Source organism: Papilio xuthus, unplaced genomic scaffold, assembly GCF_000836235.2.
Source record: "Papilio xuthus unplaced genomic scaffold, Pxut_1.1 DF824992.1, whole genome shotgun sequence".
Classification (NCBI taxonomy): Eukaryota; Metazoa; Arthropoda; class Insecta; order Lepidoptera; family Papilionidae; genus Papilio; species Papilio xuthus.
Genome location: NW_013533657.1, coordinates 2,065,818 through 2,091,609, shown reverse-complemented (window position 1 = coordinate 2,091,609; position 25,792 = coordinate 2,065,818). Strand labels below are relative to the sequence as shown.

The 25,792-nt window shown below is 34.9% G+C and overlaps 1 protein-coding gene across 2 annotated transcripts in view; it reads right to left on the bottom strand.

Annotated features, from left to right (window-relative positions):
• Window positions 1-38: 38 nt before the first annotated feature.
• The window catches only part of Reck (Reversion-inducing-cysteine-rich protein with kazal motifs), a 30,487-nt gene continuing 4,733 nt past the window's right edge, over window positions 39-25,792 (bottom strand). The window contains exons 2-18 of one of the 2 annotated variants that reach the window (XM_013324712.1): window positions 25,625-25,765; window positions 23,112-23,167; window positions 5,863-5,931; window positions 5,457-5,493; window positions 5,106-5,288; window positions 4,745-4,924; window positions 4,338-4,564; window positions 4,070-4,202; window positions 3,777-3,918; window positions 3,583-3,694; window positions 3,357-3,510; window positions 3,056-3,208; window positions 2,672-2,857; window positions 2,397-2,571; window positions 2,131-2,276; window positions 1,847-1,986; window positions 39-1,643 (exon numbers count right to left, since the gene is read on the bottom strand). In XM_013324712.1, coding sequence (XP_013180166.1) covers window positions 1,008-1,643; window positions 1,847-1,986; window positions 2,131-2,276; window positions 2,397-2,571; window positions 2,672-2,857; window positions 3,056-3,208; window positions 3,357-3,510; window positions 3,583-3,694; window positions 3,777-3,918; window positions 4,070-4,202; window positions 4,338-4,564; window positions 4,745-4,924; window positions 5,106-5,288; window positions 5,457-5,493; window positions 5,863-5,931; window positions 23,112-23,167; window positions 25,625-25,765 — 2,870 coding nt within the window. In that variant the 3' untranslated portion in view covers window positions 39-1,007. Of the gene's footprint in view, window positions 1,644-1,846; window positions 1,987-2,130; window positions 2,277-2,396; window positions 2,572-2,671; window positions 2,858-3,055; window positions 3,209-3,356; window positions 3,511-3,582; window positions 3,695-3,776; window positions 3,919-4,069; window positions 4,203-4,337; window positions 4,565-4,744; window positions 4,925-5,105; window positions 5,289-5,456; window positions 5,494-5,862; window positions 5,932-23,111; window positions 23,168-25,624; window positions 25,766-25,792 lie in introns of those variants that run through there. The other variant, XM_013324713.1, reaches the window with a different exon arrangement.

The window sequence follows — 25,792 nt, the reverse complement described above, 5'->3', positions numbered from 1 at the left end:
TTAATACTCTTCATTAGCTTTTAGCACATAAATATACTTCATCTACAATATCTAAAAATCTATATCAACAAAATATATAACAAATTATAAAAATTGTAATACACTATTTGGTATTTAAGACTACTTGGTATAATTGTCTTTTTACATTTGTTACAACAATGTATATCAGTCATTTGTTTTAATCAAACAATTATTTCTTTAACAGAAGCATGCTTGATGTTATATTAGAAAACATTTCCTTATTTTTAGATCTAAAACGATATTTATTATTGCTTTATTTACTTATATTTTAGTCACCATTTTGACTTATTTGAAAATATTTAACTTATGCGGTACATGGCTTCTACATCTTGACAATACAAACCAATGTAACCAAATACAATGTTGACTATCTTCGTCAAGTATATAAGGTTTCGATAAGTTTAATGACTAACCTGTTTACATCAAAATCTTTTAATATATTGTCATCCTTGTTCTATATCTTTTACAAAACAGAGATAACAATATGTTTTAAACGGGGATTTTGGACTCAGAAACCCACGGATAGTTTAATAATCTGGTCACAAAAAGGATTAAAAGCACTATGTCATATTAATGCTAACAACATACTACAATAAAATCTATAACTACGAGACAACAACTTCGAAACAATGGCACAACGAACTCACAGCGATTATGAAACTTAAAAAATCTAAAGGTAAAAATGTGCCTTTTGTACACATAAAGCTTAATAAAAACGTATACACTATTTTGTCTGGTGGCGTAACTTTACTATTATGATGGCACTTCTATTTGGTTTGCAATTTTTCTTATAAAATATTTATTTACAAAATATCTATATTATTAAATACAGCCATAATAACTACGATTTGATAATAATATTCCAAATCAAAACTGTACAACATTTAAAACTTAAAACTATTCGGATTTTATTCCATCAACGGGATTGTTCAAGCAAACGTATTTTGCGATTTTATTAAAGATGCTTGAGCTCTATTTAATTAATTCTATCTAGGAATTAATGCAAATAATGTTGAAATGAATATTAAAGCTATTGATATACTAACACTAGATGCACTTTGAGTTGGAGTTGTATGAACTGGTATTGCATATGAGAGCGCACACAATGCTACGTCACTAGTTATCAACGCACTCTCTCTATTTATTAAATCTCCTAACTTTTCTGCTTCAAGAACGCACACTTTTAATTGCAAATCAGTAGGGTTATCTAATAAAGTTTCCACTGATATGAAAAGCTCCATTTCCACTGTTAAATACCCTCTCAGAGCACACTCGGCTATCTTGATATGCCTTTCTAAAGTTTTTAATATATTGCTTAAATGTACAACATTATCTGATATGTTCGTTCCATACAACGCTCTATCGAATTGTTTTTTCGCGTACAATATTCTCAGAGCACCACCACATTTGGGGCAGCACGCTCCTGGGGCGGTGAACCCGATGCATTTCGGTTTCTTGAGAGGAGGACAAACGATTCTATCGAATCCACACTTCGGCTCCATGAGGTCTGAGATGGGTCCGACGGCGAAGCAAGGTCCGAGATAGTCCACGCTCACGTACTCGGACCAAGCCGCGCACTCGGACATGTATGTGACACCGTTCAGACCACAAACGGTGCCCGTCTGTAACAAAATGTATTTTGACTACTTATAGTGCTTGTACTTTCAAAAAATAATTTATGGAAATTACATATTTGTTGTTATTAATTCAACCAGTGCGCTCACGTTTTCTTTAGAATAAAAAGCTTCGTGCGCCCCAGTTCCCATTTTAATAGTTTGTTGGAAAGCTGTCCTAAGAATTTGCTTTATTTTGTCTGATTGCTTACCGTCGCACATCCTTTCAGACAGCGCCCCCAGTAGGCGACTGTGGCGTGGCTCATGACGAGGTGGCAGGGACTCACGTGCGTACGGCCCTCTGTGTCGCACACCGCCATCGGGGGCTGAGACTTGCAATGTGTTGTGTTCACTGAAAACAAATTACTCATGAAAATAACATTTGCTTCTGATAACAACCACGTGGGATCTTTGGACTTCGACATCTTTCGCCAAGTCATGGCATCTTTGGGCGACCGCCATAGGCTTCTTATGGGGTTAGTAGTTGTAAGTTTACCACAGATATGCTGAGGACAAGAATTGGAGAGCTGAGAGAGACATAGTGCGGGGCGCGGCAGGCAGACGTGGCGGCGCGGGCAGGATGCGCGCGCGCACGCTGATGTTGCACCGAACTCGATCAACGCGTCCGGCACACCAGCACACCTGTAAGAAAAATTGTTGCTAGAAAACACTATAAACGAAGTTAGGAATACAAGGCCATGCTTAGTCATCGGTTTAAGATGCAGTATATATGATACAGAGTTAAGCTAGTTGGGAGCATACTTAGCGAGGCAGGCGTTAGCGTGGTGGCGCGCATTGGCGGTGACGGGCAAGTGGTGCGGCGGACAGTTGCAGGGCAGCCCCGTCAACAGCGCTGCGCGCCCGCACGCGCGCCGCGCACATACTCGCTCTCCCAATACGCACTTGCACGGATTGCACTCCATGTAGTATTTCTCACCTGAAAATAGCAATATCTCATAAACACCAACTCTTATTCATAAGTGTCATTAGGTAACGTAATTTCTTTATACATATTTGTGTATGATAAAAGTCCTTACCGTCTTTAACGACCTTATCATGCAACCTGCAGTTGGTGGAGTCGGGGTATATGGGCGGCAGCTGCTGACAGTGCGCCAGGCCGCGGCCCTCGCAGCGGCACACCTTGTAGCATAGGTCGTTGCCGTAGCACGCCACCGGCACGCGCACCCAAGACCCCGTCGGCACCATCACTGAACTACCATCCCCTGGACATTGACGCTTTATGTTACACTAAGTGCTACCAATAGAAAAACATCTAACAATTAAAAATTTTATTAAAATAATGAGCCATACTATTTTTTGTCTGGCTACTATAGGTGTAAGGGTCAATACTCGCTCCCCTCAAAATTACGTCTAGTTCCCAATGCCCTTGATTCGCCACTTCTCCATACGTACTCACTAACCGAGTGGACATCCTTCTAGGCAGGCATAACGCTTGCAGTCGGCGCCGTGCGCGCAGTTCCTGTTCACGACGCACAGCTGGCTGGCGTTGCAGGGAGAGCCGGCGCACGGTGACGTCACCACTTCCTGGGGTGACAGCAGCGCAGGCTCCGTACCTGTTGTTCACACAGAATTTATAAAAAAGCATAGACCATATTCAATGCGATGAGAATATTACCCATTTCAATGACAACAAATTAAGGGTAACCAAATAACCCGACATTGGTATGAAATCTCATAGGCACTAGCAATAATTATACTGACTGGGATTCATGAAGTCGTGCAAGGAGACGCAAGGGGCGTGAGGTCGTGCAAGGCGCGCGCACAGCGCTGCCGCAGTCACCTGCACGCGAGACCACTCCACACACGATGACACCACCCGGATGCAGTCTTCGACACACAACAGACTGCTGTGACCCTGCATACGGATAGCATTGTCAATCGATTTGAAGAAATGTTAATGAAGGACATAAGAAGAACTGGTACTTACTTGGTTGCTGCAAGGTTTAACGTGCAGTGTACAAGCCACGCTTTTCCAAAGATCCGTTGGACACTGAGAAGAATTTTTCAGCGGCAAATTCAGTCCAGATATAAGTACAGATCTGGGAAGAATAATAAAATAATATTATCTAGACATAAGATGATGGAATTCTAGTGAAAGATGTTGCCACAATAGGAACGTACCCTTTATCCTTCCTTTCGGCGACGGCGACGTGTGCGTTGAGGTCTGCCTGAGCGGAGCATGCGCGGAACAGTGTGGTGGGCCGGTTGTTTAGCTGGCTGCAATAAGTCAGCCCTGCGCATCCCAGCGAGCACGGTGCCTCTACTGTTCGACAGAATGTACACACTTTACACTTGGCAGAATGACATATTGACCAGTTGAAGAATTTTAAAACAAAACGGCCAATCTACAGTTTCTAATAATGCCTTCAATTTACTTTTTTAAAATGTTGGACGATAGACAAAACATAGGTTACCTTCTTCGATGCATTCAATGAGCTTCATCTCCTGCGGGTCCATGAGACAGTCGCTGTAGAACTTCTGCCCATTTGTCGGCCAACCGATATTGTAGGTTTCGAAACATAGCTTCTTGCAGTTTATTGTTACAGCCTAATATAAAATGTTAACATGTTATTTATGGAATATAAGTTAACGAATACATAGAAAAGAAATCAAAATCTAAAACATCGCTAGCAGCATATCAAACTCTAAGAATTAAAAACATACAACCAAATTAGTAAGTACCTTTTCACAGCAATGTAGTTTAGCGGCGTCATAGGGCACGAAGTTCTTGGTGTTGAGTGGCGCATCCTTACGCAGAAAGCATTGCCACAACTCGTCGTGTATGGCAGGCGCTCCACAGTTAAGGGCCAGCGCGTCTGCGATCTCCTGAGACTCGCCCGTGCGTCGCAGCACCTCCTCGCAGTTCTTGCGGCACTCTGGGCTCGCTGACTCTTGGCAACATGGTAGATCTGCGTAGAATTAACATTGTAAAGACCATATTGACTATTAGAAGAGATAGCAGCAGTTATTTCACGCGAAGATCAAAAGAATTCGTGTAAGCAGATATACGCAAGACCCGAACAATCTCTATAATCTTATCCAATTTCATTCTTTCTTATCCTTCTGTTGCCTATGAAACCAAAGCTTACATTTAGATGTATCCGTGTGCACAGTCGAAGCAGTGAGGTCGTAGAGGCAGCGTAGCAACGCTGGCGAGCCCTCGCACAAGTCGGCGGCATGCTCCGTCAGCGAGGAGTCGAAGCGGCCCAACCCCACACGCCACACCACGCGCTCGCACGCCTCGTGGCAGCTCAGCGACACCGTCTGCGCTGCAACACAACACAACATTTCAACACATTACCAACAGAGAAATACATTATGTCATATTCATATTAATTCATCACGCAACGCGAATCCTTCAATGAGAACATTTCAAGCTTAATGTCTACATCTAGCAGCAGACGTCCGCTGACGATTCATCTAGAAAATAACGTAAACAAAAGAGCTCACAGCAGCACCACTGCGCCTCCTGCTGACGCTGCACGCAGTCGAAGAAAGCGATTTCATCTGAGCGCCGGCACACACTGGTGAGGGCGCGCGCGTCACCGGCGGCCGCACACGCGTGCCGACACTGTCCGCCATGCGCCAATGCACAGCAAGTCTTACCCCACCAACCAGATCCTGAAACCACTTCTGCCGCACCAAATATACAGAATTAAAATCAACAAAGTTCAACAATTCAAGTAAAGTTATATTACAAAAGCATAAATTTTTGACAATTTAAAGGCTATTAACTTAATTGTGATGTAAAAGTACCTGTTCTCTAATGTAATGTATTGACGTAGAGAATATTTTTCTTACCTTGAATAGTTTGATTCATGCATATCCAGAACTCGATCTGCAAAAAACATAATAATCAACTGATAGTACCTTTATCCCCGGTTTATTTTGTGCTAGGCCATTAAGCGGTGGTAACTCGATAACGCGGCCCATACGTAACCCAAAACCGATGTAAAGACATCCCCAATTACAATACAATACTGATAGGCGGTTTATTGACGATTGAAAAAAACCATTTCACTGGGGAAGCGAACTCAATAAAATGAATATGAGGTATCGCCTTACCGAGTCCCTCCTCAATTCTGTACAATTGTCTAAAATCATTTCAATTACGAATCTTTTTTAGTCTAGCTGCGGAAATATACATAGCACAATACACTTAAACATTTTAAGTTAGTCGGCTAATACAAAAATTTTCTTTACTTACTAAATCAGGCGTACAGAACTTATAAATATTTTGTATTCTCTCTTCACGAATGCTTGAGCCCAGTGACATCTGAAACAACGAAAACAAAATTAATTCTAGATATCAAATAGAACGATTTCATAATACCCCTTAATTTATTTGATCCAACGATTTATTATCTGTGCTTATAATCATCAAAGGACAAGCCTTCTTTGATGCGTTACGAGTAGCAACGAAATATAAATCATGACACTTCCCTATAATTCATTTGCATTTTAAACATTTTAAATTAAGCGTATAAACGATGACAGAAAATCTAAACATCAGTACATTGTTTATGTTACTCTATAATTTATTATCCCGTCTTATAAAAGCGCACGTGTCCACAATCATTAAGTCCGTAGAACACCAGAGCGATGAGCGATGTCGATTTAACCAGGACATGTATAACCTAAGAATATATAACATTACTAAACTATATTTTTCCGTTTTGTCTGATAACCGGGGCCTTAATCACCATTCCTTCCTTGAGAAGGAGAGCATTAAATGCTTGTTTATTTAGTACTAGCTGTCGCATGCGATTCAGTCCGCGCAGAATTAAAAAAACCTTAATGAGTAGCGTAGTTTTTCCAGACTATGTTCTAAATCTGTGCCAAATTTCATCAAGATCCGTTTAGCCGTTCCGGAGATACTTTGAAACAAACACCCATCCATCTTAACATTCACATTTATAATATTAGTATGATTTTTATTACTTATTCTTCATTAAACTTTCTTTTTTGATTTACTGAAGTTTACGAAATTAAACGATCTTAAATTATAAAACACATGTGTGCTTTGGATAACATTAGAATCGTCCAATGAAATTAATTGACACAAAAACATGTCGACTCCCTTCTCGGGTTTCTAATTACTGTGCGCGGCTAAATTTGTGTTTCATTATGTGAGAGATACTATAATTAACTCGAAACTCGTCGCATGGACTGATTACAAATACCTAAATATTTTTGTTATTTTCAGAACGTCACCACAAGTTATTAGTCATTAGTCATTAGTCTGCAGTAGTAGTTTTATGCAAAAATTCTTATATTATAAAATAACACATAGAAAAACTTGGCTTAATATTTGTGCTAATATTGTACAGAGTAATGTTTGTAAGATTTAAATTCTGAACTAAAAAATCTTATTTTATAAAGTAATAAGGAGAAATGTAATAAAAAGCTACGATAATTTTTATTTAATATTACAATAATGTATTGTTTACAAAGCTTACATAAATAAAAAAATAAAAGATTTTCTGAAGTGATTTTACCTAATTCGTTCAAATAGCTTTCCATTTAAGTCTTGTTTTAACAAAGTGTTTTTGTTATTAGTAGTTCTTGATGTAGGAAAATATACAGGTCAGTATGAAAAGAGATAGTTTCGTGTAAAAAGTCAGTAATGATGCGTTTCATTACGTCGCCAGTAGCTCATTATCTCGACTTGTTATCAGAGGGAGTGTAAAAAAGGTTATCACGCATTTGCTCCGGATTCCGATAACAAGAACAACAATGTTTTAGTAAGTTATGTTTATTTTATCAGCATCTTGGTAATTAATATTTTTTATTCTTAATTATAAATTGAAAGACAAAGATAATATGTTACTCGTAATAACATATTTATTCTAAATAATGATTGTCTTGGTTGACTACTAAATGCTAATAAGTGATAGCTTAAGAATATCTTTTTGTGTTGTGTATTGAAATAAGTAAAAATCTTAAACATATCCTTAAAAAAACAACTAGAAATATACAGGGTGGCCCAAAAGGTTACGTACATAGGAAGGGGGATGATAGGAGTGGTCACAAGGGTCACCAGAAAAATTAAAAAAAAAATCCCCTCTGGGTATTAAAAAAAATAAATGGCATTTTTTAAAAACTTAAAAATTTTACACCTTCTGGGACAATTTTGTAACCGGTGACCTACAAATATTGCTATATTAAAAAAAAAAAAGCTATTATGTTATCATCAATACCCCTTTATCAATATGAAATAAAAAAAACAATACAACTAACAAAGATCTTAAAGAAAAATTTTTAAGTTTTTAAAAAATGCCATTTTTTTATATCCATTTTTTTTATTTTATTTTTCTGGTGACCCTTGTGACCACCCCTATCATCCCCCTTCCTATGTACGTAACCTTTTGGGACACCCTATATACACTTATTTTATAAAATTCGTGTATTTTAATAATAAGCAAATGTATTCAAAATCAAGGCGTAGGTTGGCTTATTGTTTAATATAATCATTCATGATTTATTTTTTATGCATAAGCATTTGGTTGTAAAACAATGAGACCTTCTAATTTGTACCTCCATTACAAACATGGACCTCCATTGTGGGCTTCGGCCGCTTATAGAATAAGTTCTCATGTGAATGTTAGGTTCGACCGTAACACTTCATCGATTAACCTTACGACGAGTTTCCGAATCATAGGGTGGGTCTACACTAATGAACTAAATGTAAAATGAAGATCCAAAGTGTTTACTTTTTACTTTTATTTACTCATTTATTGTGTTTAAGTATTCGTTTTTGATAACTTTATTAAATTGCCCGCGCGATTTTTTAAGGAATAAAAAGGTAGAGTTGGCTTGGCCCTTATTTTTTCGTGGATTATTTCCTTTTTCTGGGAGGTATGAATACAATGATAGGATCGAGAAATTGAAAAAGAAACTGTAACCAGTGTAGCCAAACCTTAACTCCATAGCTATCGGAACAATGATCATTGTATACAAATCAGATGTCGTTAAAACAAGTCTAATTCGGCCGCAACACGGCCCATCAGAGATCATTATGTGTTTATACTATTCCTTTTGCTAAATTAATGCAACATAGAATGCAATTTACCATTGTAATAAAAAGAAGATGGGCGGATTTACGGCCTTAATCAATAATCGATATATAAAACCGATCCGAAAATCTTCAATTTTCCCCTAAACAAAATGTTATTTAATTAGGCGAATTAAATATTGATTTCGACTATTACTCACCTTACTACCTTACTAATATTATAATTGCGAATGTTTGGAGGTATAGATGGATGAATGGATGTTTGTAAGAAGGTGTCTCCATATCGACTATATGAACCTCGCTCCTTAGTATAGGCTACTATTTTTTTAATACTGCGCGATCGGAGTCGCGTGCTACACCTAGTAGTCTATATACACAAGGTCATTTAGAACTAAGTGTAGAATGTATCTGAATAAGGAAGTCGCCAAGCGTACATCACTATTTTACATTAGTACATCAGTATTCTAGACAGTAACGCGTGAGAATCTAACGAGGGAATACATTTCAAACATATGTCCCAGCAATGGCAGATGATTGCGATACGATAATAAAATGTATGCAGTTCACATGTAGAAAGCAATCGCTTCGAATGCATCTTGACTACCAGTGGCGATATTAATATACTAACACATTCACATATTAAAACTTCATGATCTGAATAGTATAAAGGGCGGGAAATTAAAAAACAAAATACTGTAAATTTCATTTCCATTTATCGTTGTAATCGATTTTATTTATGTAACCTTCATGATGCCAGACAAAATACAGAAGTGTGATATAAATTGATTTTCATAGGTAATTTTAATAGTTTTTTACGTAAAATTATTATAGTAATAAATAGGTGTACATTTCTGTCTTTATTATTGCTAATTTTGTAACTCTCTTTTTTTACCTGTATACAGCTACGTTACTTTTAAAAATGTTCGATCAAATTGCAAGTAGAAATTGAAACCAAATAACAAAGTCTCAACATAATGTTTCAAAGTTTCGTTCCATATGTACGAGGTAGCGTTGCAAACGAATAGATATTTACTTGTATAAGCTATTGACGTGGGTAGAGCGCAAAGGAAACCGAAATGAAATCGTTGCTAAACGACCACCGATCCTCTGGCGTTTGATTGAAAAAGCCAAGAGATATAAAAAGAACGTATATGATCGTAAGTAAACAGAACCTTTTTATAGTTGTTATATAAGCAGATTTTATTTTAAATATATATTTATTTCAAAATACGATTTTGTAAAAAAAAATTCAGATCAACTGCCCACAGAGAAGTCACATCAAAATATAATTTGAATTTTCAATTTGATATTTTGCTTAAAAACTAATCTTACTTATATTATAAATGCGAATGTTTGGATGGATGGATGCATGTTTGTTTAAAGGTATCTCCAGAAAAGCTCAATGGTTCTTGATGAAATTTGCCATGGATGTAGCTTATGAACAGACTATGGTCTGGAGGAACACATACATAGACTACTAATTAAGTTTTGTTAATTCCGCGCGGACGCAGTCGCGGGCAACAACTAGTATATAATAAACGAGGAATTAAATTTATAGACTACAAACAAAAAGTGTTACTGCATCTAAAATAATTACGAGAATAAATATAAAAGAATGTGGCATTTAATAATTCAATATGGGATGGGCATAACCAAAATAAACGTGAGTTTATTTTTAATGTCTCCGGCATTCGAAAACGTATCTTATTATTCAATAGTCGGCGGCCATTTGTCAAGAGACAGTATAAAGAGCGTTGGTTTGGTATCGGCGGGCTATAAGAGGTGGTCTCATATTAGCATGGAGACAATCGTAAGGGATGTTGTCATCATTGGCATTGACGTGTCGACAGTCAACACGTCCTGTGAGGAACGTGTCCCGAATCCAGCGGACGATTTACTTACGTTTCCTAGAAATACTTTCATATTATGATATAACCTAAACACGTCTACATTTATGCTATGATTATTTTATTTTGTATGATAAATTTCGTTATTTTATTTTAGTCTAGGGCATGCTACCGTAAAATTGTTAAGAATTCATTAAAAACTAACTGACGATAGATTGTCCTAAAATTGTTAATATAATTTTTTCCTAAAACTTATCTGAATCCAATACTTCTAGTTTTAAATTCTGATAACATGAATTGTTCAATTATCTCTCTTAAAATCCAATTACTTACATAAGTTTTTATTAAATAAAATTTTATAATTTGGCTATAACAGTTAACTTGAACAAGAGTAACTTTAATATCCGTTTTTGCCTTGTGCTACAATTTGAAAGTTTAGAGTTAGAAGCCAGATGGTCTACAAGTTACGTTGAATATTTTCAATAGGCTAGGCGTGAAAATTTAAATGGAGGAAAATTGTATTTTCTTCCGTATCATGAAAAAAGTTTCGCTTACTGCAAATACAAGTAAAATAGGGAATTGGAAAATCGTGTACAGTTTTCAAATTAGAGTTTTCCTTTTTTGCGTGGAACGTTTTAAATTTATTTGAAAATTCAATGCAAAATTTTTCACTTATAGGTTGTTTCAAATAATATTTAAACAAAGATGATATAAAAAAAACCTCCCGTAATATTATATTAAATCCATTGTTAGTGAATTGTGAATTCAAGAATGAACAATATCAACGAACCCAATGCCTTAGCTTTCAGCCTTTTCTTATCATAATACAGGGTGTTATATTTCCATTTTATTGGTGTAATAACAATGAGTAAGCGACTATTAAATGATAGAGACAGGTAGAAAAGGAACAAATTAAAAAACCACAGAGTTGTAAATATTTCCAATAAACAAGACAATGAGTCTATTACTATTCGCTACGCGCCTAGTGCGTCCATTTTGATTACATTATAGCAATCATTTTGGACACCTTATTGTTTTTAACGGAGTTACTATATTTAGCTTACCGCTACTGGGTGGTAGATTTTTATATTATGTACACTCAATAATAATGAAAACATTCAATACATAAAATACAAATAGAGAGACCATAAGATTGCGGAAATCATCATCAGCTCACTATAGGTCCCCACCGAGGGGCTCGGAGCCTACACTAAGTCACTAGGCCATAGTCAGCCACTTCACACACACACAGCCACGTCACACACACGGGTTAGTTGACTTTACACATATCATTGAATTTCTTCGCAGATATGTGCAGGTTGCATCACGATGTTTTCCTTCAACGCAAGAACGTCGGATAAATGTACATATGAAAATCGAAAATCGAATAACACATTGGTACATGGCGGGATTTGAAGACAGAACCTGTAGATTACAAGTCAAGTGCTGAAACCCCTGAGCAGACGATGCTATTATTACGACGCTCGTATTGCGGCAATAATAGAAGACAATGCGATCCTAGGTCAAAATATACTCGAAAAGACAACGTTATATTTTTACACATGTTATTGTAGTTATACTAAATATTTTCATGTAGTTCAATAGTTGCAAAACAAATCAACTTAAGAAAAAAAATAGTATGTAAAAAGGTTTGTATGTTTGTAAGGTAACAAATATTCTAAATAAAACCTTTACCAGACAGAAAACTAAACCAAAATAAAGAAAACGATCAAAGCACGCGGTACAATCTATTCATACACAATAAGTACCATTAGTAGAGTTGTTCGTACCCAAGCCTAATAAAGTTCTGGTCCCGTTGCTAATTAAAACACAAAGGGCGGAGTTGACACAATAAAACTAAGCGAGCGGACTCGCATGCCCTAAATAGTTTAGCAACTAGCCGCTTTTAATTATTGGTACGAGCTTGGTACGGGAGACCGACAGTTCGCAATGACACTGACAAGGCGGGTCTGCGTGTTAATAAAGCCACTTAACCCTTCAACAGCCCATTTGTTATGTTTGCATGTTATTCGTGTTAACATTTTGACTACGTAGCATAATAACTATTATAACATAACAAGACTAAAGATAGGTTTTAAATGGGTAACTAATAACATTGATACTGGCTGGATAGTTGTTCTATCAACTTTTAATATTTAATCAATAGTTAAGAATATTTTTATAATCAATTCCAAGTGTCCAAATAAATATTCCATATCTTTTACTACTTTATTTTACAGCTAATATAACAATTTAGTTAATTATTTAGACATGGCTTTAATTATTTGCACAGGAGATCGGCAATTAACGGTATATTGCTGCTGTGGGGGAATAGGGTTGCTTCCTTGTAACCACTTGATTTTACATTAGCTAATGGAGTTGCATTAAATTTAATTATGTAGATACTGGCTAACATTACTACAGACAAGTCAATTGTTCATCTGCATTTAGTCGGTTTTTAATTCTGATAATTTATGTGTCAATCTAACCTAGAATTGATACAGCAAACTACTCACTTAAGAAACTTACAACAGTTTTCTAGTTAATTCCCGGATGTATCCTAATTTTACAAATATTATAAATGCGAATGTTCGCATTATGGATGGGTGTTTGACTGCATGGATCTCACTGAAATTTGGCATAGATCTAGAACATCGTTACCTACTATTTAAGTTGTTTTTTTAATGCCGCGCAGACGGAGTTGCGTACGACAGCCATTATTTTCTATAACGTACAAGTGTTGATGGATAAAATAGATTTCATAGTTTAGTTCGCATATTTATCGTGACTTAGATAACTAAAGTTGCTAAAACAGAAGCGTATAAACATTAAATTTTGCCAAGCTTTGTAATAAATCAAGAAGTTTGATAGCCCTGTACCGGTGTCACTCAAATATAGTGGCGGGTCGAAAATAGCGAGTGCGGTAGGGGCCCGGTAATCAAAGGACGGAATCAAATTGCCGCCTCCAACGCCTTTGATGTTTCTTTGCGACTCTCGCTAAACATTCCGCCTCATTTTACATACGCTAGCTCGCCGTACTTCGCAATTAACATGAGTTTGCCTCGCCAATTGTCAGACGTCACGCTTTGTTCCTACGTGTTTGTATTCATGTTTACATCGCTCTAATGAATTATCTACCAATATTCGTAGGAACCTTTCCGACCTTTTCCTTACAAGTCAGCACAGTATGTTTATATAACAGCCGTGGTATTTGAATTCACTTCCTTCTTAAGCATTTTTACTTGGTGCCGTCTTCCTCTAACTCTGTAGCATTCCATAGAAATCCAAAACTATTAGTGTAGTACAGCGTGTATAATTTTTCATTTTTTCTGTGATTTTGTAATAAAAATAAATAGAAAAACACTTACGGCAATGACCGCCCAATAAGAACATTAACAATAATTTACGAGCAAATCGCATTAAAAAAATACTCAGCGAATACGTTAAAAGAAGTTGAGTTATGACCGCAAATGCGAGGTTACCGGTTGACTTTAAATAAGCGAATTTATTCAATAAATCACCGCACTTCTTATCTGTGAGTGTTTAAAATGGAGCAGACGTTTACGATGGTGTGTTTACTAAACTCTTGTCGGGGTAATAAAGTTTAGGAGGAGTTGGAGACGTCACCGGCACGACGGGCGTTGTGATTAACGAGCCAGAGTGATACGCATTCTCCCCGGACTCCCCTAAGTATTCGTTTTCGTAAACTCTGAACGATAAAGACGCTGTTATTAATGTATGTTTAATGCGACATTACGAGCGTTTGGTAATGTACATCAACATAGCTGTCGCCCGCGACTTCTTCCGCGCGAAATTAAAAAAAAAGCTTAATTAATGACCTATGTGTTCTTCCAGATTATGTTCTACATCTATGCCAAATTTTAGCGAGATCCATTCAGCGATTTTGGAGATACCTTGTAACAAACATCTATTCATCCATCCATAAAAAACATTCGCATTTATAATATTATTAAGATTGGTTGGCAAATAAAATATACGCGTGTACATACAACGACATTGAAGACTTTAGGTAAGAAACATGATAAATAAGGTCATATTGAAAGAATAGAAATCCTTTAATGCTTACGTAGAATATTGAATGTCTGTCGCAACAAGGCTCTATCGCTATTTGTTTTAATTTATTTACATTCGAATCTTCTTACATACAATGTAAATCTTCATCAACATTGCTGTAATTGCTCTATTATGCATTATTGTCATGCGCAATGCATGCATATGTTAGAAATATTATGCATTAGCACGCATGATAATGTATGTTGCGGTGTGTTGCATAATCTTATTTGTCGTATGTAATATATCGGCGATAAAGTAGGGATAAGAAGGTATTAAGTAGGGAAATAAGGATAGTTATTTATTTAGGTTTATAAATTACAAAAATAATAACGAATTTCCAATTTTACACTTATATAAAATATTTTAAAAACTTAAATATGTATAAAAATTCCAGAAGCTAAAAGCTTGTAATCCAGATTTGTCTTAACGATTTAAATGATGCGCTGAAAAATATCACATAGCCTTCAATTACCGTTTGATGTTCATTCGTCGTAAATAAACCGGCGGAGTTCATTACATTATATCTAAGCGAGTTTCTTTGAAGCTATTTCGCACGGACGCGGCCGTTCAAAAATATATCACCTCACACCTCACACCTCACAGTCGCGTCGCACGTGAGGTGTCGCTGACAACTCTTTTACTGCACGCTCTATATAACATTGTGACAGAAAGATAATACTTCCACATTTACTAATTTAAAAAAGCTCTAATTAGAACTAAGACACCTAAATCTATCTATATATCCCGACTCATCCGATAGAAAGAGTTCTAGATATTAACTCTTTTCATTGGTTATATAATTTAATTTTTCTATTAAATTATTCAATAAGCTTTTTGGTCCGTATTCAAAATGTACGGCAAACTATTTGGTAACATGAATTAAAAAAGTGCAGATTGTCGATGGTGTAAAAATAGTTTTTTATTGTAGTCAGGGAGCTCAAATTTTATGACATAGCTCTTAAGTACTTTGTATTTACTTTATTTAATTGGCGTTACGTGATATCATTGGGGCTAGTAAACATCCGGCCATACTCGGGAACAGAAAATGACATTTCAGCCCCAATAGTCTTCAAGAGACGTTTAAGGCAAATAAAAAAAATAAAACGTGCTCCATAACCATTTATTTCCCCCACTTGACTAAAAATGATAAAAACTCAAGGATGTATATGTAACTACATCCTAGAAACAGAAGCATATTACCCTCTTTTAGTGTAAGGTATCGAATGAGCTTACATTGGAGTGTAATATCCTGATAGAAGTCACAGTGTGGATACTCTATCCTTCAGTGAACATCGTCTCACGGTGTCGCGAACGTGGGCCGGACCGGGGCTCACGGACAGACATGAAAGGATTTCAGATGAGTCTATTTTCACCCGCTTTGAACGTCCCCGACGCATTAGTTTGTTTGTTTTCGCAACTTTCAAGTTGAAGGGGAATGAAACATTTGTGTTAGTGAGGTATTACGCTATTATTAGTTTCTATGAGCTTTGTCTAATTATCTTTATCTCTTTTATCTTTTGTATTGTCTCGAAAGGGATAGATAACTATCCTGGGAAAATATTTGTATCATATTTCATTATTTTGTGCTTAAAATCTCTCTTAACAATAATCACATAACTTTATGTTTCATTTCGGTAAAAAAAAGATTCTACTTTTCTTTAACATAAAAGTTACGCAAAAGAAAAAATGTATTAGATAAGTCGTACACCATGTGCGGGGCAATAAATCTAACATCAATATTGGTGCAATTTATTGGAGCGAGGCTGGGAATCGCGGACGTCGGGTAAACGCCGCTAAAGTTGTAGACACGTGATCGGAATGCGACGTGTCATGCTATCGGCATCCCGGTCACGCCGGGTTCCCGGAGCGACGTGACGCCACCGTGACAAGATTGTCACGTCGCATATCCACAGCCGTCAACACGTTGAATTATAATAAATCTGGACACCGGATAAAGGATAATCATTATACTGCAAGCGGAATGATAATATATTTTTATTTAAGTCTCTATCGATAGACAATCTTTTTATTATCATGTTCCATTAATTATTACCTTAAATAAAACTTTCAAGATTGTCGTAATAATGTTAAAAATAATATTGTTTAATAAAATTTGGTGCAGTTATACATTACAGAACAAAACCTAGATAAATATGCTAGAAAGTACGGTGTATTCTAATAAGAAAAATAGGTACATACTAGCGGACCCGACAGACGTTGTCCTGTCTACACGTCTTTAATTCGAATATTATTTAAAATTTGACACTGCGATGGTAGCGCCGTCTGTCGGATCCAATGTAAAACATTCCAAAATCAACAACTATTAATAAATTAAAAATTAACTAAAAAAACATTGTCCAGCGGACAAAATTGTGAATCTAAACCATTCCCAGATCCCCTTGAGCACACACAAAAAATTTCATCAAAATCGGTCCAGTCGTTTGAGAGAAGTTCAGTGACATACACACTCACAGAAGAATTATATATATAAAGATTAAACACTAAAACATTACTCTACATACATATCACATGTTAATTGCATCGTAAAAATATAATAATACAATCAATTTCAGACAACATTTTTAGTGAAAGCAGTATTAGAAACTGTTTAGTTATGTGCAAATTAATTTGTTTTAAGAAAAAAAATTGTCCGGGCTTTGTTTCATAATGTATTCACTATTCCCTAGTAAAGGACTCTATTGTTTTGCCTTAAATTTCCATAATGTATAGGAAATATAAATTTGGTAAAGAAAAATCGATACACCATTTTTAACGTCAATTATATACCACCCACAGTCGGCCATTAATTGAAACGATGTTTAAAGGGTAATTGATGTGGGAGACATTCGATTGAAATATTAAAATGAAATAATAAAAAGCGTTTATAACAAAATCTGCTTTGTCCCGCCTTCCACTGGCTAAATAGAATTAAAATTGATTTCTTCTGTAGAAGTGTGTGCTAAAAATGTTAAAAAAAAAGATAATAAAAAAAACAGTTGTATAAATTTTTTTTCAAAGTGTGAATATCAGTTTGGCGAAGTACAGTAAATAGCGACGTGAATAAATATAGCAGCATTCGGCCGCGACAAGTTGGGTCATACGCGGCACATCAAAGCCGGCGGGCTCTTTGATCTAGCTCCACGGACGCACTCTGACGTACTTAAATCTAATATTAATAGGGAAAACTGGCATCTATAACCGATTACGACACTGTATAAAAAAGAAAACCGCAAATACAAACAAATCGTTTAAGTTCAGATCTCAGTTATCTATTTTAAAATATGTAATATAAATTTATTTATTTACATCCTTATTTCTATGAATACATAAACTCTTAAATCTATGATATAAAAAAAAATATTACGCTTATGTATAAACAAATTTTAAGTATTTATGTTTTGAGTAATTTTAATAGGTAATAAAAAACGTTTATATTTTACAGATGAATCTTTGAACGTCGATCCACTTTACAATATCATTCATCATCATCAGCTCACCATATGTCGCTACCGAGGGGCTCGGAGCCTCCCCTAAGTTAGGGGTGATTAGGCCATAATCAACCTCGCAGGCCCAGGTTGGGTCGACTTAACACATATCTTTAAATTTCTTCTCAGATATGTGCAGGTTGCATCACGATGTTTTCCTTCACCGTAAGAATATCGGATAAATGTACATATGTAAATCGAAAATCGAGAAACACATTGGTACATTGCGGGATTCGACCCCAGGACCTGCAGATTACAAGCCAAGTGCTACCCCTGAGCAACCGACGCTTTATTACAATACTTTACAATATCATCATCATCATCATCATCAGCTCCCTATACGTCCCCTCGGAGGGGCTCGGAGCCTACCCTAAGTTAAGGGTGACTTAACTTTACAATATACTTTAAGGCAAATTATTTACGGAATAAATGTTCGATATTTATTCACAATATAACTGTTCCATTTCACACGCACCTGCTACGCTGATTAATAAATGTCGTAGACACTCGCAGTCAAACAGGATATATAACACTTGTTAAAATCGTGTCATTTTTGCATTTGTGACTAATTCGTCATCTGAAAGAGTTTTAAATGCACTTGACAAGGGTCCCTCTACACAAACGTATAAGTTCCGAAAATCCTTAAATATTATACAATTTGTTAGCAACACAATTCAAATAAACTTATTATTACTTCCTGTAGTCTTGTAATTTGTAGGATACATTATAATTAAATTTACATTAGTCACATCTAATACAATGCTCCCGGGATCCCAAACCACGACAGCAAGCCAACACATTCAGCTATCTCCTGCTGTACATAACATTCATAATATGATTATACATACATATTTTAATGCAAATTTAACACTGAAATAATTATTAATACAAAAATTTAGAAACAAGCTAACATCTTACTAATAGCTTAATAATATTTTAAATGCGAATGTTTAGTTGAATGGATGGCGGTTTGTTGAAAGGTATCTCTTCAACGGTTGCATGTATAGAAGGAAATTTTACATAAATGTAGAACATAGTCTGGGAGAACACATAAGCTACTAAGTTTTTTTTTAATACAGCGGTATTAAAAAAAACTTCGAGCGCGAACGGAGTCGCTGGCGCAAGTAGTATTAAATACGTACATATAGTGTGTTCTATTATGCTACTAAAAGGATTTTTTTAATTGAAGTTGTAACATTTTTATAAATAGCATCTAAACGACAAAACTAATTACTATTCACTTAATTGAAATCGTCCTTTAAACATCTGGCGCAAATAATAACAGTCGTTTTGCTTTAAGCAATTAAGGAACATCTGTTTGTATAAGCTATAATAATTACTTGACCTATATCAGCTACATACAAAATACATCTACACACAATCTTTTGGGACAATTATTACTATGAACATTTAGACGTATACAAGAAAAGCTATGTTTATGACAATTAAAAATAAACAAAATAAAACAAAAACTAACACACAAAATAAAGCGATTGAAAATAGTTAAGATGCGTTGGATTTGTTAGGATTATTAGTAGGCTTGATTGAATTACTACTGTCCAAGAGTAGTATAAGATCGTGACAACTCAGACATAAAGACAGCAATCAAACGTTGCAATTTAGCTCCCATACCAACACGCGCTGACAGATTCATAACCAAGACAAGATCTGAAGACGTGTTCTCACTAAACACACATGTTCGCACGTTACAAAGAGCGGTATGCCATTGGTTATCAACATGTTATGTAGTTAGTTCTCGACTGTGTAGTATGTTCGCCGCCCGTCGGTTGTTCAATAGCATTATAAATTAACTCTACTAGCGCTTGAAATGTTTACTTATGTTATCCTAGTACGATCAATTGAGTTTTAAATGATACAAACATATATCGCACATAAGTCTGCACAAATGACATGCACACTATGGCAAACTATGGCAAACAACTTTCGACCACTTAACATCAGGTGAGACCGCGGTCAAACGCTAGTTTATTAACATCAAAAAACATACAGAAGGAATATACGTTACTTATTTTCTATCAAAAAATTTAGCTACATAAAATGATAAATAAAATTATTAGTTACAGTTATTGATAACTTTGTATTATTTTCCGCTGGGTAAAACCCAATCGAACTGTTCAATGAAAAGCCAATAAAAGAAGTATTTCCTGATGTCAATACCCCTTGCCCTATGTCCCTTGTCCCGCGTACAACATGGCGCCATTGTCATTAAGTCATTACATTGGCTAGATCGATTATAAGCCGATGAACAGTATTTCTATTTAGGTAAAAATCAAATATTGATAATTCAATGAATAGATCTTTTACATTCCTCTCTCGTATAATCCTTTATTTACTTTGATAATTGAGGAATTACTTATATTATTTGTTCATAAAAAATCACAGTTTTTAACGTTTATTTTGTTATCTTGTAAACCTTAAGAAATGAATCCGTGATACATTTTAGAAATGGGTTCAGTTTAATTTTAAGCTCTAGGAATATTAGGATTTTTTGCTCTGAATTATCAACATATTATTGAATTTATTGCGGACTTTAATTAGAGTTAAATATACGGGTAATAGATAGTTAACGATTTAATTCTTCGTATACAAAAGGACTATTTAAGCGTATTAACAGAGCGCTTAACAGGCCCACTTTATTTAGATTGCCGCCATCCCATTTGAACGTATATTTAAAATTTACAGACGATATAAGGATATATATATATATATAAAGTGTTATATATTATATTGAGACAATACAGTAAAAAAATCAGAATACCTCGTCATAATAATTCTTTTTTTGTAATGACGTTTAGAATTGACTATGTAAAATGTAATGTAGAATATTTCTTTTTGTTATATAATGAAAAATATACTTATGTATAATTCCTCTAAGCAGATGGTAATATTATTAGGATCGTTATCGATTAAAAACCATGTTACGACTTTGTATGCATATCATCACCGTAGAACATTATTTGGTATAAATCGAGATTGTCACAAGACTTCCGTCCATTTGTTTTCAACGGCTGTATTAATCCGTCATCGTGTAGATTATAATCGATACTAAATCGAGCATCGAATGCACTCGATTGTAAGATATTCAGAGTGTGTCGCGGTGGAGGAAGCGACCGTCACGCAGTCCTAACGAGACGGAATTAAATACGAACGAACCGTCCGTTGCTTACAAGTTTTAATAATTTTCCCTTTTATTCAGTGGACGCGCGTTCTCGGAACACTATCCACAATGTGACGCGCGTCTTGATTATAGTCGATGTGTTTCGAATACAACGATGTAACTTATGACATTGTTTATAACATACATTTATTATTTATTAAGACATTTTTTTTATATTTGTTACAAATGTAGAGAGCTATAAAAGTAAATGGACAGCAAATTCAAACATGATAGCTGTTAGAAATGTATGGAAAAATAGAAGATATATATGGATCCCCTAGTCTATTTATAACTCCAAATTTTTTTTAAATCCGAAATGACCTTAACACAGTAATATCAACAACTTTAAGCATTTGAAATATTTAAGGTTTATTTTCACTGTACCCGTTTATTGTTTTAATAGCGATGATGCATTTACATTTTAGTAATATAATTAAACAATAACATCGATAACATTACATCAACGTCGCAACAATTGATTTACTTCAATAGGTATCTCTGTATACATCGCACTTAACATTTAAACAATGGGATAAATCGCGTGAAGTTTCGCTCGTGCTTTGGTTTGTCAATACAAATACATCTTGGCTTGCATACGGAATACATCTGCATACAGAAAAACACAAGAAAAATTGTGGGAAACACGAAGGGATCATTAGGGTTAATATTTTGTAGTATTTTCATATCTCTGGTACTATTTTTAAAATAACAAGTCTACAAAATAATTTAAGTGTAGCCAGCTGAAATTACCCTTTCATTTTCTTAGTTTATTTTCACAAAATCAAGTGGCCAGGTGTTTGTAGTGCTTGGTTTGTGAACTCTACTTTCGCGACACGTTGGAGTTTGGGCACAATTTTTGCAACTGTATTATTATGGCCTTTGTTTTAAGTAATTACGTACTCGACTACTGAAACGGTGTTATTTCCTACTTCAAATGAACATATACCACGACAAAATTTGAATATTTGTGAACAATAAGCAATGTTCTGAAAACTAGGTACGAAGTTCTAACTTCTATTTATGATAAACGATACATTAATATTAATTTATTTATTACATCAGTGATCTACGCGTAATATAAATACTTTGGGTGGGCTATTTCTTTACCATAAACTTTTATTTCTTTATGTCCTAACAAGACAATACTTAAAACAAAAAAAAATCACGTCAATGACTTATCTTTTTATTTCTTACCATTATTAACTTATTACAGAAGATCAAAGAACAATTACTGTCCATTAAACGAAATGAATCAAAGAACTTTGAGCCGTCTACAATGTCACGACTCTAAAAAGTCGGATGACCTTAATATGGACCGACGCTTTAAAAATATCTCGAGAGGAAAGGTGGTCGGAAGTCGTAAATCTACTTAATTAGTCAATTTTGTTTTGTGAAAAGTTTGATTAGGAATTTATGTACGATTTATTACCTAAAACAATAATACAAAAACCCGTTGATATTAAACAAATACAGTGACATCAAGTGGCAAATTGTCAACAATTATCATAAAAGTTACTACGCAAATAACTTATCTTATTATTATAAATGCGAATGTTTGGATGGATGTTTATTCGAAAGTATCTCCAGAAAGGTTACATGGATTTCGTTGTAATTTGGCAAAGATGTAGAACGTAGTCTGGAAGAACATATAGAAGTTTTTTTAATTCCTCAAGGACAGAGACGCGAGCAACGGCTAGTCAATAATAATTAATGAACCAGTAATGTAAAATGTTAGTGATTGTCATTTTCCTATTTCTAGTGGAACAAGACATTATACAAAGAGTATACAACATAAGGACACTACCAGGCAAAAAACTATATAACTTATACTAAAGTTTAATTGTAAATTCCACGTACCTTTTCACAGACACTTCGACAGGTCCCATTGGCTTTACTGCAGCACGCTGATAGTTCTGTAATGATAAAAGACATAAGCCAAACTTAATCTCTGCTGTTGGATATATCACGACAGCTGGGCTCCACTGTAAAGTGCCTGCGACATTTACAGATGACACTATAAACCTTTTGATCTATTTCTCATCGGCCTCTCGCATCTGTGATATTGTTCCACATTACTGGAACTATAACGACAATAAACATTGTGGGAGGAGACGAATGATTATTGTTTCTTTGACATATTTAAGTGCTACACGAAAGAGTTTCTATATATCATGTCCTTGAATAGATAATAAAAAAAGTAATTCATACATAAAGTATATATGTGTATTTTCATTAACAAACAAAAGGCAACAGTATTTTTATATCCAATATAAACTTATCATTAGCAGATAACGTGAAAACATTACAAACACTTGACAGCATCTACATGAGATGAATTGACGCGGAATTGTCCGACATACAGTTTCTAAAAGATATATTAAAAATGTAAGCAGGAGAGAAGACGTAGATAAAAATGTAGTATTAAGTAAATAAAAGTAGATTTTCAATTTATACCTGGACGTAATTTCAATGAGTATCGGTTACAAGCTGGTTCATAATTATCAACTGTTTATCAAGAGCCCATCGACTTTGAGCGATGCGTAATCGATTAATCATATCTGTACATTTAGTTAATATCGGGATAAGAGAAAGCACAGACTATATTTACTAGAGACCAGTTCATGCCCCGAGCTCGGTCCAGCAAAATTATAGGAAGGACGCGAATTGATAAGACGACAAGATGGTTAACTACTGATTGCAAGCATTGACGGTAGTTGCATTTAATAATTTTAAAGAACCTAATAATTTTAAAATGCCTTCGATTAAAATCTATAGGAAAATTTTCTTTATAGATAACATCTAAACATGCTAACTAATATTTAAATATGGAATTTCAATATTGCATTTTTATATTAAAATGTTATTTTTACCACGAGATTAATGTAATTAAAATATATTTATACTCTGATTATGTTAAATGTATTGTTAAGTTAATCTGTTCATTCGTTAGCTTTATCCAGTTGGTCCGGTACAGTTTGCTTTATATCTAGAAACGCAGCTCTGAATCCAGATGGGACTAATTCGCTCGCATTAGCTGCTTCCAGGTCAAGTTATCTCATAAATCAATTTATCCGACAAGGAAATGTTAGTATAGACAAGCTCTCTTTAATTATGTACCTAATTAACAACGGTATAGTTAGATAAAATCAGAGATTCCTAAACTTTTTTCGAACAACCTTTTTCAAGACAGGGCAATAAAAGTTTTAAAAAGTTATAAGTGAAATTTCAAGATTTAGAACTCATGTATAAAGACGCATAAGTAGTTTTAACATGTGCATATGTTCGTAATGATGGATTTAATGTAGAATCAGAGCATGCACCGATTCGATTACATATTCTTACCACGATTCCAACCAAACTGCTAATTTATTTAGTGGATGTACACACGGCATACACAATTCACCACGCTCTGTATAAATTTAATTGCCATTATTGTGCAAGCTTTAATCCATTTGAATAGCAAGGGAAAATAGCGATCTCATTTGTTTTTGTTAATTTTTATTGGAAATATAAAAACGTTGCTTTCGGATTAACTCGACTAACCGTGAGTTTCTAAGACCGAAATCTTCATTTAAAATATATTGTTATCTCTGTTTTTTTTTAAATATCATAACAGGGTTGTCTATATATTTTATACAAAGGTTTTAATCTTAAAAACTCATTCTCAATAGTTGAATTTAAAATAGTTAAAACAGTAATAGTACAGGCTAGTAGTTTCAAAGAAAACATTTTAAAATCACATCATTTTGTGATAATAATTTGTTATAGTAGGTGATTAAATCTATTATTTAATATAAATGCATTTACGGAACATACATTATACATACATTGTAGCACAGATAAAAAAGATCTACAATGGGTTACAAGTATTTTGTATTCCATTTCGGATAAATCTCAATTCGCACTACGACAAGATGTCTAGTGAGTAGCAATCTTACATATGAAGGAGTACATTGGATGTAGACAGATCGTGTTACGCCATCGCACCGCATCTGCGCATTACTGGCGTGAATCATTCGTCATACAGACGATTACAGCATAGAAATTGAAATGTTATCAGCTTGTTGTTTATTAAGTTCGCTCGCCAACATATTGAGTGCTTTACTCATTTACTGTTTTATTACATCCTTTGTCGTTATAGATTTACATGTTGTGTCTCGTAATACACACGTATCTATGTTTCTGCTTCTAAATTATCATATTTAGTTAGCTGATTAGATAAAAAAATTGTATAAGTAAATGTAAACTTTGACAAACCTATGCTACTATAATTGTTACAGAACTTGCTTGCAAACAGTGGTTAAATAACATTGTTTTAGTGCTTACTTGTTTAAATACGTATAACGAAACATAAATGGAATCTAATTTACCTTGTGATTCAACGAAGGCTAAAGTGAAGCTCGCAATAATCAATCTGGACCACCAACCACAGGAGCTTTGCGCGCCGCACGCTCTCCCGGGGATGTCCCTGCATACCTTCGTCTTAGAATTTCTGCTGCTTCGGGAACATTCTGGAACAAAGTAGGTACTGATGATAA